The sequence below is a fragment of the Apis laboriosa genome, unplaced genomic scaffold (assembly GCF_014066325.1).
Source record: "Apis laboriosa isolate Shangri-la unplaced genomic scaffold, ASM1406632v1 scaffold703_cov156, whole genome shotgun sequence".
Taxonomy (NCBI): domain Eukaryota; kingdom Metazoa; phylum Arthropoda; class Insecta; order Hymenoptera; family Apidae; genus Apis; species Apis laboriosa.
This window is the reverse complement of record NW_025224178.1, coordinates 143,076-157,046: the sequence shown is the minus strand read 5'-3', so window position 1 is coordinate 157,046 and position 13,971 is coordinate 143,076. Positions and strand designations below refer to the sequence as shown.

Below are 13,971 nucleotides of genomic sequence, written 5' to 3'. Positions count from 1 at the left end.
GGATTAAGGAAGGAAGCAGGAGAAAGCGATATCTTCTTTCTCCAGGATAAATTGACGTAACTAATCCCACACGACGTTTTATTATCCTTCATTATCGAAGCACAAATTATAATCCACGAATAGCATTTGGCGTTTATGGAGGCAGTATCTATGAAAACTAACCTATACTCTTTATTCTTGGCGCATGTCGTCGAGACCGTCGTTGGATCGAACAATGCGTTCGTCCCACGCCGCGCCATGGTGCACTACCTCGTTCCACGCTGGATCTGCTATCTATGGGGCAAGAGTAACACATGTACTTAGTAGAAACGGTCCTGTGGAAAACATTCTGTGGAATCTAATTTATTGGCAAGACGATTGTGTGAGAGAGAATATATCTAGACAATTGATGAGAAATTAAGTTTGAATGGATGTTGTGGCATTCGTGGGCGTAATTGTATAGATTATTTGATGCCGTGGAAGTGAAAGAATCATGGGCTCATAGTTTGAGTTTTGATATTTAATAATTAAGGATGATTATGGAAGAAAAAACATAAGTATTTAGAGGTTACGTGTATTATTGGATCAATGGGATGATCATGAAAATATTGCATATAAGATTAAAAATTAAAGGAATCAAATATACTCATTGTTAAAAATGATTGTAGGATTTATGTTTAAATATTATGACTAATATGTGTTATTGAATTAATGAAAAACGATATTTTAAGTTTATATAATTTACATTGTTGAAATTTCATTTCATTGGGACATGATAAATGTGAATATATAATGTTTATTGAAATGTTGAATAATAAAATATTTACATATATAGTGGTACATTTATATATCTAGATCATGTATATTTAGGTAATTAGGATAATCATATATAAAAATATTGAATTATATTAGGATAGATAGGTTATGCTACTGGAATAATGTTAAAACATTGATCGTTGATATGTTTGATATATTGAAGTAATAGAATATGTAGGAATACTATATTGCTTATATTAGAATATTAAACATTGAAATATTCATATGCTGATGCATCGAGGCATTTGCATATAGAGTATTGAAGCACGCCAATATTTTATTAGCGTATTGATCTTAGAATATCTATTGAGTTGCAGTATTGGATTCTTACTTATTGGAATATTAGGATATTTATATATATTATATATTCGTTAAAACATTGCAGTATTTTCGGATTTATATAACGATTTTATTTTATTTTTTAACTTTAGAATGTATTGAATAAACTAAACAATTTATTTATCTAATTAAAATATTTTAATTCAACTTTATATTTGTTATAAATTCTTATAATAATTAGATTGAAATATAACTCCGAGTGGATATGAATAACAATAAAAATCGTTACGATGGTGAGCGTAGAAGCAGTGCCACATCCTTTTTCGCTGTCCCTCGAAGGAGACGTTGTATGTCTCAGGTTTCAGAGTTTCGGGTCGAAAGCGACCGGTCTTGTTCGGGGATTCTGTGGTTTCCGCGACGCGGAAATCGATACAACGCGTCCAAAAGGAAGAAAGCCCCTGCGATGCTTCGTCGTCGGGAAGCATTAGATCCTTGGCGATTGGGTTTCTTCGTGAACAGAAAGAAAACGTTAGTTCAAACTTTGATCTCATTTTATTCGTTTTTAGCTTGCGGCGCCTATAGGTACATGTTAGCATTTATTCTTTTTTATCTTCCAAATGAATGAACATTTTAGAAACATTTTAGACATCTTTACAATACCAAAATTTTTTTATTTAATTAATTAAAAAAGAATTAAAAATTAAGAAATTTATTTTTTCTTCTAAATAAAAATATATATTAAAATAATAAAAATCAGATTACAAAGTAAGATATATATATGAAACACATACTTTCTCACAAAAGATTTGAAATATCCATTTGTTCTTTTAAGCTTAACAGTCATTCATGAACTCTTGCAAGCTCAAATTCCACCATCCAAACAACGATGACACATCAGACAGCATAAATCAACGAGCAAATCTCGATAAGTCCTGAATGAAACGACATCCCACGAGCTAAACTTGTCGTTTTCATGATTCTCTGCACGTGCCATTGTACACGGAACATAACGTCTCGACGGATTTCTATGAGAGCGACGATGCGTTGCAATGTGTTGTGTCTGTTCCATGGTAAACGTGGGTCGTGCATTATTCCCTAGTAGACGGATGCTAGAGAAACATATTTTTCACTGCGAAATCTTATTTGCAAAATGCGATTTACGCGCACGCATGCACCAATAGCATCAATAATCGCACGATGAACTTTTGCTTTTTTCCTTTTTTCCCTATGGAAACGCGACCGCAAAAGAAGCGACATCTATAGAGTTCTTGGAGTTCAGTTGTGACCCAGTAAGTGGATATGTCTTTCGCGTTTTATCGTTTTTCTCGTTAATCTTTTGTTATAAGTGATCATAAACGTAATAATATTTATTATTGTTCATTAAAACTGGAATATTTGTTGATTTAATTTGTAGTTTTATATAGTTTTTGATGTAGTGTCATGAATATGAAGTATATTTTATTCATACCATGATTAGAGGTTAGGACATTAAATAAATTTGTGAATCTTGATTTTGATTATATAAATATCACATTTAAAATTTTGAATCAACGTCATCAAATTTAATTTACATTATTTAATACAACGTTTCTGATGATCCAGTTTTTGTGCAAGAAAAACTGAAAAACAGCTACTTGAAAGAAGAGAATCGGTCTTCAATTCTGATTTGTTCGTGAAAATCCACACCAGTATACGGATGCAGTTAATGGTAAGCAGAGCATAATTAACATGACTGTCATTAAGCGAGCGTCATTAGATCGAAACGTTTCTCTTCTAATATGGAATTCGGTTAAAACCATGTTACGTTTATTTTTCGTCCTAATTAATGTTAACACGGATTGTTCACGGATCATGTTTGTGGATTATACATTAAATTATCATTGTCTTTAATCTCTTAATTTTTTAAAATTCTTCAATTCTTACAATTTGACTCAAACGAAACATTATCTCTTCATATCTATTAAAAACCAAGTAATCTCGAAAATATCTCGTATATTGTTATCCATTGATATTAATTACTCCCTTCGGCTTAGAGACGAGGTTGGTAGGAATGGAGAAAGGTATAATAGGAGCACGTTTCTCGTCTGTGTTGCGTACGATATTTACATTGTAACGGGGCGGATAGCAACGTGTCGACGACCTCGTATCTTCGGTTATACATTCCTGCTCGTCGAACTGCTAACGCGATATACTCCTAATTAGTAGAACGAGCCGTTTGTGCTTTATTGTTGCCGAGTTATTGCCGTCATTATTTTCTTGGCTATGAAACACTTTTTGCCATCGAATCATTGCACTTTTTGACGGGTTATCAAAATGTTTTGCTCATATCTCGGATATAAATCTGATGTGTAACGGATTTTCAATTTTATTGGCGGACGAAAGTGGCAAGAAGAAATTTTATATTAATCTAATTGGTATGTTCAGATATATAGGTGAGTCAAGGCTTGTTATAGTTTTGGTTGATTAATTGGATAAATTGAGGTTAGGAAATTGAATATTAATTGCAAACATAAGAATTAATTATGTATTTTATGTAATTAGCATGTTTAGATAAGTGAATCAAGTTTAAGTTGTTACGATTTAATTGATTTGGAGATTAGTTAGATAGATTGAGGTTAGGAAATTTATATTTTTAAAAAAATTATAAAATTGAGATTTTTATAATATATTTATTTATTTACTGTATCATAAAAAAATTTTTCTTATTAAAAAATATAATAGCATAGTTTGAGAATTAATTTGAGTAAAAAAAACAAGTAGATTTGTCGGTCGACGAAGGAAGTTTTTTCATCTAAGCGAGTGCAACGATCTCGTGTCGTTCAGAAATGGCATTTCAACGGCCTGTACATGTACACCTGCATAACGTAACCACGCAAATGTGTTCAGGCATCTAGTAAGTCGCGAACCGCTGCGGCTACTCGTTAAAATACACCTGATTACCGAACATTACCGTGCTGAGGGGGTAATGATCTCAACGCTTGCACGTAATAGAAATTGTTCGGACGAACCGAGAGACGTTTAGGGCTTATGTTTGAAATTCTAACATTTTACCGTGATGGGTTATTAGACTTAGATTTAGACTTTGAAAGTACATCCTCTACTCTTTATCATTGATTGCTACATTAAAATCTTGAAATCTTGAATGTTGGTAGATTATATATAATGACTACAATTAGGGTTAGATTTGAGAGTTAGGTTATGTTAAATTTAGAATATTTTCATTTTAATTTGGATTCTACGTTTTGTTTAATAATTATCATTGATGGTGGAATAATCTTAAAATTTATTCATTTCATTATAATTTCATTATAATGGCATAAATTTTCATCAGAATGACCAAAAATAGTCGAGGATAAATTTATATTAAGGTTCGTCTGATTATTCACGCGTAAGGAAGGTAACGTATAGACGTATAACGTAGTCAGTAAATAATTGAGCATCGGTCTGGCAAGGGTTAACAATCTCTTTGCACCAGCATGCGATAGAAATGGGTTTAAACGATAGAATGAGTGCATTTGCGTGTCAAAGATCGCTAAGCGTCCTGCGTGGTCTATTCGCGGAATCGCCCTGTCCTAAAATTGCCGCTCGTAACCGCGCTCTCGCCGAGGACGAAAAATTTATGGCACGAAAATTACACAAACGACCGGTTGTAACGGCAATTTGGAAATTACGAATTCTCTCCTGTTTATAATAATGATAGACACGGAATTTATTCGAATGATGATTTGGATGTTAGTCTTCGAAGTTTTATCTCTCAACTGAAAATTTTGAAAAAAAATTTTAAAAAATTCTCGGGATCTTAGAATTCAGAAATCAGATTTTGGACTCTAGAAATTGATTCGTAAAATCTAGGATATTAGATTTCAATCTTAAAATTTGATAGACACATAACTTGATAAGATAGAGAAATTTTGGATTTAAAATATTACATCATGATTTAGATTGTGAATTATATCAGATTTAAAATAACTTTGAATTTTGAATCGATTATCGTATTTATATAGAAATTAAAATTTTTTTTGAAAAATAATCAATTTATAATTTTTATATTTATTGAAGATAAATTCGTTCAATTTAACATCAAGTTTCTCACAACCTTTTAAATTAAGTCTCCCTCCAGAAATTCCGATAATTTACAACAATTAACTGACAAAACAGTCACGTTCCATCATTTTTCCCTCAATTAACCATTCTTTAGTCGCAAAAGCCACAGTTTCCAGTTTAATTACCACATTCAATTTAGTTCCATCATCATTACATCTGTCGTCTCGTCGCAAAATTTCCACGATACAAAAACATTCATTGTCGTCTCATTTGCATAACACACACCTTGCACGCCAACTCTTCTATTTCTATTTTTACCCGCGAAAAACCAGCGGACGAAAGCAAAACGAGCCATCGGAATGAGAAAGTGCGATTTCCTCGATACTGACCCTGATAAACCGGCGATGCTATTTGAAATTTAATCAGAACCGTCCATTATTCGCTGCTTTTTATTTTCTCCTGCTCGTAATTTTTCCCTCGATTAACCAAAAGGGAAACAGGGAGAAACCGCAAATAATATTTTCGTGACTCCTTCGATATTGGCGGACTATAAGTAAATTACTTCCTCGTGGGATAATTGAAAAAATAAATGGGAGAAAGTAATCTCGATTCAGCTTTAATCCGTTTCCGTTGAATTTATTTTTTAAGCCGATTCGAACGTTGAACCGTCCTTTTTTTTTTTTTTTTTTTTTTAAGTTATCTACAATTTTGTTGCATTTAATCGATTGGATCTGCCCTTATAAATGGTCTTTTTTATCTAAATTCAATGTAAGCTTGCCGAGTTTCAAGAGTTTTTTCAATTAACTTTGGTTTGTTTTAATAATTGATTTAAAATATTAATTTGCGTGTAGATATTGTGCCGTTATTTCACCTGTTGCAATATTAGTGAGAATATCTTCTCGGTCTCGTTTGGTATAATCTCTTTAGGAGATACATCTATTTGCTAAGAACATCTGCGCCTGTTTTATGATTCCAAGTATGGTATCTTGGAATGAGAATTATTCTTGGACTGTGTTTGAAGAATGCTTGCCTTAAAATCTAATGTATGTCAACTTATTTTTAGTACTTCCATGTAGAATAGTACTAGATAGATTATCCGTCTTGGATTTGTTCCCAATATGGTGTTTAGATTATTTTCAAGAAATAATGAAATTTACCAAGAGAAACAGAAGATGAGACTTTGAAATGATATTATTCCTTAAGTAAAAACTTATGTTCCATTTGTTTCAAGAATAGATAAAGCAAGATAGATAAGGACTTATGTAATTTTCTCACTATAAAATAATCGACTAAAATTATAGATCGTAATTTCCTGTATCTAATTGAAAATTGAAATTGAAAAGGATATTATATGATCTCATTTATATTAATGCATGGAAAAAAAAAACATATCTTTCCATTTCTAAGCGTATAGCATATAATTGCTCATAATCATTCTACGTTATATGAAATATATAAAAACCTGATTTGAACACGATCAGCAAAAAATAATTCTAAAATCTTTGCCATTAACTCTTCAACGACAAAAAGTCAACAATTTTAAATACAAAATATCACATTTCCTGCAATATTTTTTAAGAAATAAATCAATCTACGAGAAAACCAAAAAAACAAAATACGAGGAATCTGAGTTCCAGCTACTAAGTGTGCAACTTTTCAACAAACTTTCTATAATAATTCACGTCAAAACGTTCCATGGCCTCACACTCGGTGGAACCCATCATAAACATTGGGGTACATTTGAGTTAGTATCTCATTTATCCACGTCCTCGACCGGGTTGCAGGCCAAGTCCAAACGATTCTCCATTTCTTTGCCGACTGGCCGCGAACAGCGTCGTTATAGCAAAGTAAACGATCTCAAGAACGATGAATAACGGTGCACCGCGTGAAACCGAACTGCGTAATAACGTTCAAGATTGTGAACGGTGAATAAGGTTACACCGGCGTACGTTATTGCCGGTTACCGTGGCAGCAACAATGTAAATGGCAAAATTGGTGCGCTGGGAAAGCCCTTGCACCTCGACTAACCTCGTCGAGCTGGTGTTAATATTGAATAATGCGAAACACAGAGATCTGATTCTGAAGATCTTCTTTATCCCTTTCCTGTCCTGGAAAATCTCGAAAGCCTGCTATCCCTTCTTTACGTTCATTTATCATTAGGATCGCACAGAGATCTATTAAGATTGTTCGTCTGTTAATAAAATCATCCCCTAAGATCGTACAAGTTGTAGCTAAGGGTTGCTAAAGGGAATAACGATTTTTTTCTGGATGAAGAACACATTGTCCCAAAAATATTAAGAAAGACAAACGTTTGAATCTATCACTCTTTCAACTCCAAAGATGAAAGAGAATTTTCCCCCCCCAGTCAAATATTTCAAACGTTTGCTGCAACCAATGCGACCAGCACAATAAATTTCATCCGTACATACGATTGGAATAAGTTGAAAATTGAACGTTGCAAACGTAGATCGCGTTGCATGCACGTATCCATCGTGACACGCCCATAGGTGAGCAACCAGGAAACGTAGCACGCGTGCGTATATACACGTATCCTATATAACGTACTCGTGAAGGCATAAGTATATACACGGTGTCCATACAAGTACAGGCCAGTCTGTGCACCATTTAGGATCGGATATTGAACATCACCGACGTTCCATTCGGTTAACATTGGTATTTGTGCGAATACACGTGATAAGATGGACTGGATCTTCGTCTTTGGATGGATCACGCTGCCTTCGATGAGATTATTGGGATTTCCCGATTGTAATTGGTCTCGATGTAATTTAATCGATGGTTTTGATAGGAAATGGATGATCAAGCCAGTTGGGATTGTGTGCATTAATGTGTTCGGGGAATTATTAATTATTGAGACGTCCAGGAAGGAAGAATATTTTCACGATTCAGGTTCTTTTCTTCAATTTTTATCTTGAGGAATTCTGGTCTCGGATGAATCGTGATTAAAGTTTGGAGAACGGAGAAATCAGATTTTGAGGAGGAATGAAATATTTTATTAAAATTCTAGTTTCGTTTCAAAGCAGCTTTGAAATTCAGAAAGAAGGAAAGATTTAGATTTTCAAGAAAATTGAATTTATCAAGAATTTGTATATGTGTAGAGAATAAGTTATAAATGAGAATTTATAAAAAAAAAAAAAGTAAAGAAAAGAGAATTTCAATAGAAGTGAAATTAAGGCAACATCTAAACTATAATTCTGACGATTCGTATCTAGAGAAAGTTGAGAAAAAAAGGAAAGTCTTGGAAATTTTTTCTTAAAGAATGCTCTTGAAAGAATAAAGGTCTGGATTCGAGCATTGTTGACAAAGTTCAGCTACTAGAACTCCGCAGTTCTTTTGTGCCGAAATGAAAGTAGCAAGCTTTCAGCCGAAGTAAGTGGTTAAAGCATAGGGAGAACGCTTTGCTTACTTTTCGTATAAAGACGTCGATTCTTCCCTTGAAATATGGCCGCTTGTTTGCTGCAAGGATTTGCGAGGACACAAGACAAGCTTATGCAGTCCTCTCGACTGGATTAGGATAAAAGGAATGACTTTTTGAATTTCAATCCTGCTGATACTTTTCATCTAAACATCCGTGGAATCTCGACACCTTTAGCCTCTCGAGATCTTTTAAAATTACACGTTCCCAATTAAAAATTAGAGAAATCAATTTAGAAAGAGGAATATTCAAGAATTAACTATTCTTAACGAAAAATTATTACATGGGAAGGAATTAATGAATGGGACTTGAACGGTTTCCCGAATCTTTTCTTTACTTAATACCGGTTTTTAAAGTACTACTCAGCAAGGATCGAATGAAAACTGACACCTCTCATTATTATTCTTAAATATTCTCTAAAATGCTTCTTCATTATGCACGAAACGTTCATCATAATGCCATCATCTACATGATAAATGATACATCGAGTTATTTAAATTATTCTATACTCAAAAATAAATCGAATTTTTGAGAAAAATCGACAAACGTAACACCACACATCCACCATGTTAAATACCAACAACATCTCTCGAGACCAAAATCGTCGAAAATCTCAAGATTGTCACCCCTTCCACCGAATCTCTGACCAGTCCATCCACGAGTAAATAAGCGTGACACTTGTATCTTATCGTCGGGCCAAAGGGTTATCAGAGTTCGCGTTGGAGCATCGGATGGGATTACATCGAGTGGTGGTGAAACGGGATGGATCGGAAGGAACGATCGAGGCCATTCAATTTCAACCGGCTAATCGTTCGAAAGCCCGATCGATCCGTTGGCCATCGACAACCACCCATCCCTGCCTCGTTGTTGCTCCCCTCGTTTAATGCATGCTCCCCCTCCCTCGCACCCCGAAGATTATCATTAAGATGTTCCACGGGCGGCGAATGTTGGTGCCCCTGGTCTCGCGAGAGGATACAAGATGGATGATGGTAGAGGCGTGCCGAGGAGGAAGAAGAGGAGAAGGTGAACGCCTCCCGTTTCCCGGCCGAGGAAATAGCTAATGACGGGATTAAATGAAACTCACTTAACCCTGGAACGTGGAGGGAAAAACGGATGTTTCCTCGACGCGATCCTTTTTCACGTATTTTACTTTTAATCGTTAATTGCGATTAAATCAATATTCGCGATAATTTTTGGAAGTGGAAATGAATGTGGAATGGAATCAGTTGATTTCTTTCTTTTCCATCGAGTCCAATTTATGGATGGAAGCAATTTGGTGAAACGATATCGTATGTTGTTCGAGGGTGTGATAAGATTGTTTTTTGGATTGAAAGGAAGGGGAAAGGAAGGATATGGAATTTTAATAATATAATCATATATTTTATTATTAGAATTTATGTTAAGGATATACTAAGTGTCGAGAGAAAAAGAAAAGATAAGAGTTGACTACTTTATGGACGAAAAATTGTACTCTTTGTAGATAAAACATTATAAATAATACAGATAATACGATATTTATCGTCGTACAGATACAAAAAATAAGAATTTAATTATTAGTATTTTATTCTTAAATGAATACCATTTCATTTTCACTTTTCATTATGGTTCTTTAGAATTTTATCAATAAATAGTTAACAAATATCCAGGGAAAAACCGCAAAACGGAAAATAACGCACGTTCAATCAACACACGACAAATCAAATTAAAATCGTCGTTCCGCGAAATGATAAACTTCTCACGCTATAAATGTGGTTTAAGGGCCATCGACGGAACTTCCTGTGGAGCCCGCGGCGGAAAGATGATCCACGCGCGCTAGCACGCGCGCGAGTCTCTCGCTATGCGACTATAATTGCGAGCAGGTGGCACCATTAATCTTGCAGCCACCGTAACCTATTTTCCCGCCACTCTGCTCGCCGACCATCGTCGCGGATAATGAAATAACGAAGCGGGTATTCGAGGTGGACTCTCGTGGTTGGAACCGTATGGCGAGCGAAATTAATTTTCACGGATTTCAATAATTTATAATCGATTCGATACTGGAATGGTGGTCGCGTGGACCGTCGAACTGTTTTTCGTTTCGATTCGTGAGACGATGATAAAGTTTGGAAAGATGCGATATGGCGAAGAAAGATTAGAAGCAAATTGTGTTGGATTATGAAATAACTCTTAATTGAATAGTTGATCGAAATATGTAAAAAATTTGGAAATTTGGCGATTTTATTGGATATTCGATAAAATTGAATGTTTGACGTTTGTCAAGAAGATTGGAAATTTTCGTTAGAAAATTTGAGGAAGTCAAATCATCAGTGTTAAATATGTTGGATAGTTAAAAAAAACTGTCGAAAACCCTTACAACCAAAAATTCGATCAATCTTGACAATATCGATATTTCCTCATCAACTTACAAAGTTGCAAATACAAATCTGGGAAACGCAAATTCCCGTCTCTCTTACACTTCTCTGACGGTCTTTTTGTGGAGAGAAGGGGCGAGGATACAACTGTCCCAGATTTTCAATCGCTTATTCATAGGGAGGCTTACAGGTGTGTTGCCTTTGCTCGATGACGCAAGTACGGCAAGTATGATCTTCGAAGATGAATGTTTACTTTTCATCTCGGCGTTACAGGCCGTTTTGTGTTCCAAGTAAGTAATTGGTTACTTTTAAAGGGAAGAGGCTGCTCTGGTCGAGGAGGCTTTAATATACAGTTGTACACGGCCCATAAATTATCCGACGAGTTGAAAAAGTCGCCGGTAATATACCCTCTTCCTGGACTTTGGGCCGGATTCCCACGAGTAACGAGTATATCATATAACCAGCGTTCGCGAAACAGTCATCCCGAGGAAATCATCCATCTTGAAATCATTTTCCGCAATTTTAGAGACACGACGCGTTCCATAATATACCTTGGCTTGTTGTAACGAACGTTGTGCCTTCGAAGGGTTTTCTACCTATGAGATAGAAACTTGGCCTGGACGGTGTTGCGAGGTTGAATTTGGGATACGCGCTTCTCACGTAAATTAACATCAACGTGGGAGGGAAGACATCTCTCTCAAGGCCTAGGATAACTTCATCCTGCGGTTAATTTGAGAACTACTACGCGTACGTTTCGTGGGGTAAGAAAAGTTTGGATGAAAATGATTTGAAATTAACTTAAATTAATTTTTTAAGGGATATATTATTGCGCCTAGTACTTGGATAAAATTTAGATATTCTCCTCCAAATAATATATTTATCTAATACAATACATTATATCAAATACATCAACCCCTTAACGCACCAATTAAAAATTCAAAAGTAGTCATTTCTCCACCAATTTTTTTATTATCTTAAAATACCTAAGAACATTAACAAATCTTGAAAAGAAAAACACAAAAAAATATATAGTTTTATGCAAAAAAGATTAATTGCCTATATTTTCGGACTTTATCCTAATTTGAGAATTTATTATGTGGGATAAGAGAAGTTTGGACGTAAATGATTTGAAATTAATTTAAATTAATTTTCTAAAGGATATATTAGGAGAGGAAATAATCACCACATTCTCTAACTGAATATATTCACTTGTATTTATATAGAAACTGCAACTCTCACGAGTTAACTCGATCGAGTGCGTGAAGCGGTTAATGTAAAGAGAACAAAATCTATCTCTTCGATCCAATTATCAGATTATCTTTCTTCAAATTACAACTGGAATACCATCCCCATATTCACACAAATTTTTAAGATCCAGAGATCTCGATCGATCGATTTCGAACCTCCTCGATCCGGCCAGCTTTTCCGTCCATCGATCTCCCGAACGGATCGATAACTCACCAACGGTATACACCTTTCGCCCGCGCGACCTTCGCCATTCCACGATCGAATCGAATCGAATCGAATCGTATCGAATCGAATCGAATCGAATCGAATCGAATCTCTCGGAAGGGGGGGGGGGGACCTTCGATCTCGGCCACGATCGATCCCCTCGATCCCGTTACTCGTCGCGATCCTGTACACAAATACTCCTCTCTTAAAGAAAAATATGGCGGAGGGAAACCTTCCTCGCGGCGCGGAACGCACGCACGCGTGCGTGTTTCGCGCGGATGATCTCAAAGGTTAACGATGTTCCACGCTTCGCGCGGGATAGGGTGGCGTGAGAGGGACGATCGGGGATCGTTGGTGAAATCCTGAAAAAAGTCGAGGATCAAGGACAGTGATCGAGAATCCTCTGCGAGGCGCGTGCTCGATCGCGGGCCATCCGCGGAGGGCTTGCGAAACAGAGTCGACATTTCCTTTCTCGCCGAGAGGAGTTGTTCGCTTCTTCTGTCGATCTTGCTCTCGATCTTATGTAACGTTACGTTTATTGTTGATCGTGTTGCGATGGGATCGAAGGTGGAACGTGGACTCGTGATCGTTCGCTCGGATTGTCGTGCAGAATATCGGAATTTATATGTAAGGAAACGAAAATGAAATGATGGCGTGATAACTAAAATAAAAGTATCTGTATTTATTGATTCGGATTCGTTCAAACTTATAATTTTATTAACTTTGGAAAATTGTCGAGATCAGAATAATGAATAATTATTGGATATAATTGCGAGTAAAAATGATCACTCTACGAAATCTGTTTCGAAAAATCTGTTGTTGCCCGACCCGCTGTTGAACTGTGATTATCTGGCAAGAATTCGTTTGTTCCAGCCTCGAAACTCGATTAATCGTGGTGAACGAGTCTATTGCGATTGCCGTTAACGTTACGTTAAGAAGATTTATCGATGACGTAAATAATATGCAGACAGTCAGGGCAAAGTGACGCGAGCGTTTGCTTATCTCGCGCGAGCGCAAGATTAATGCGCATGCCGGCCGGCGCGTGTATCTCGGTTAATAAACATTGCTGGCAATATAATAATGCCACCATCCGCTATACAAAGAATCGCTCGAAATTATGCAGTCCTCGCATGCGGAAGCACCGTGTTGGAATACATGATCTTGCGCAAAGACAAGTTAGTTTAGATTTAGTCGCGAATATTTCATTTCGTACTGGAAGATGTCAGCCTGCTTCGTTTTCAAGTCTTGCAAAAGCCTTTGTTTCTTCGACTTTCCAACGACTTCTGTGTTCTTCCTTCTTCCTAAATCTTTCACGAAGAATCTTTTAGAATCTTCTATTTTTTCATCTACTTTTGTTTCCAAGAATTTGCAGTTTATTTATCCAAACTTTTTTGAAAAAAGAATAAAACTTCAACTTTCCAAGTATTTATTAGGTTCCTAATTTCCAAAACTACCTTTCTTCTACTTTTCCTTATCCAAACTTTTTTGAAAAAGAATAAAACTTGAAGCTTCGACTTATTTGTTTTCAAATACTTTTAGGTTCCTAATTTCCAAAACTTTTACTTTTCTTCTACTTTTCCTTATCCAAACTTTTTTGAAAAAGAATAAAACTTGAAG

General features: G+C 35.7%; 1 protein-coding gene across 5 annotated transcripts in view; it reads left to right on the top strand.

Moving 5' to 3' along the window:
• Positions 1-13,971, top strand: part of LOC122719128 (protein outspread) — a 195,368-nt gene that overhangs the window by 142,414 nt on the left and 38,983 nt on the right. Inside the window, exon 1 of one of the 5 annotated variants that reach the window (XM_043944708.1) lies at positions 2,694-2,782. The exons of the other annotated variants lie outside the window; for them this stretch is intronic. Coding sequence (XP_043800643.1) covers positions 2,771-2,782 — 12 coding nt within the window. The 5' untranslated portion in view covers positions 2,694-2,770. Of the gene's footprint in view, positions 1-2,693; positions 2,783-13,971 lie in introns of those variants that run through there. 5 annotated transcript variants of the gene reach the window in all.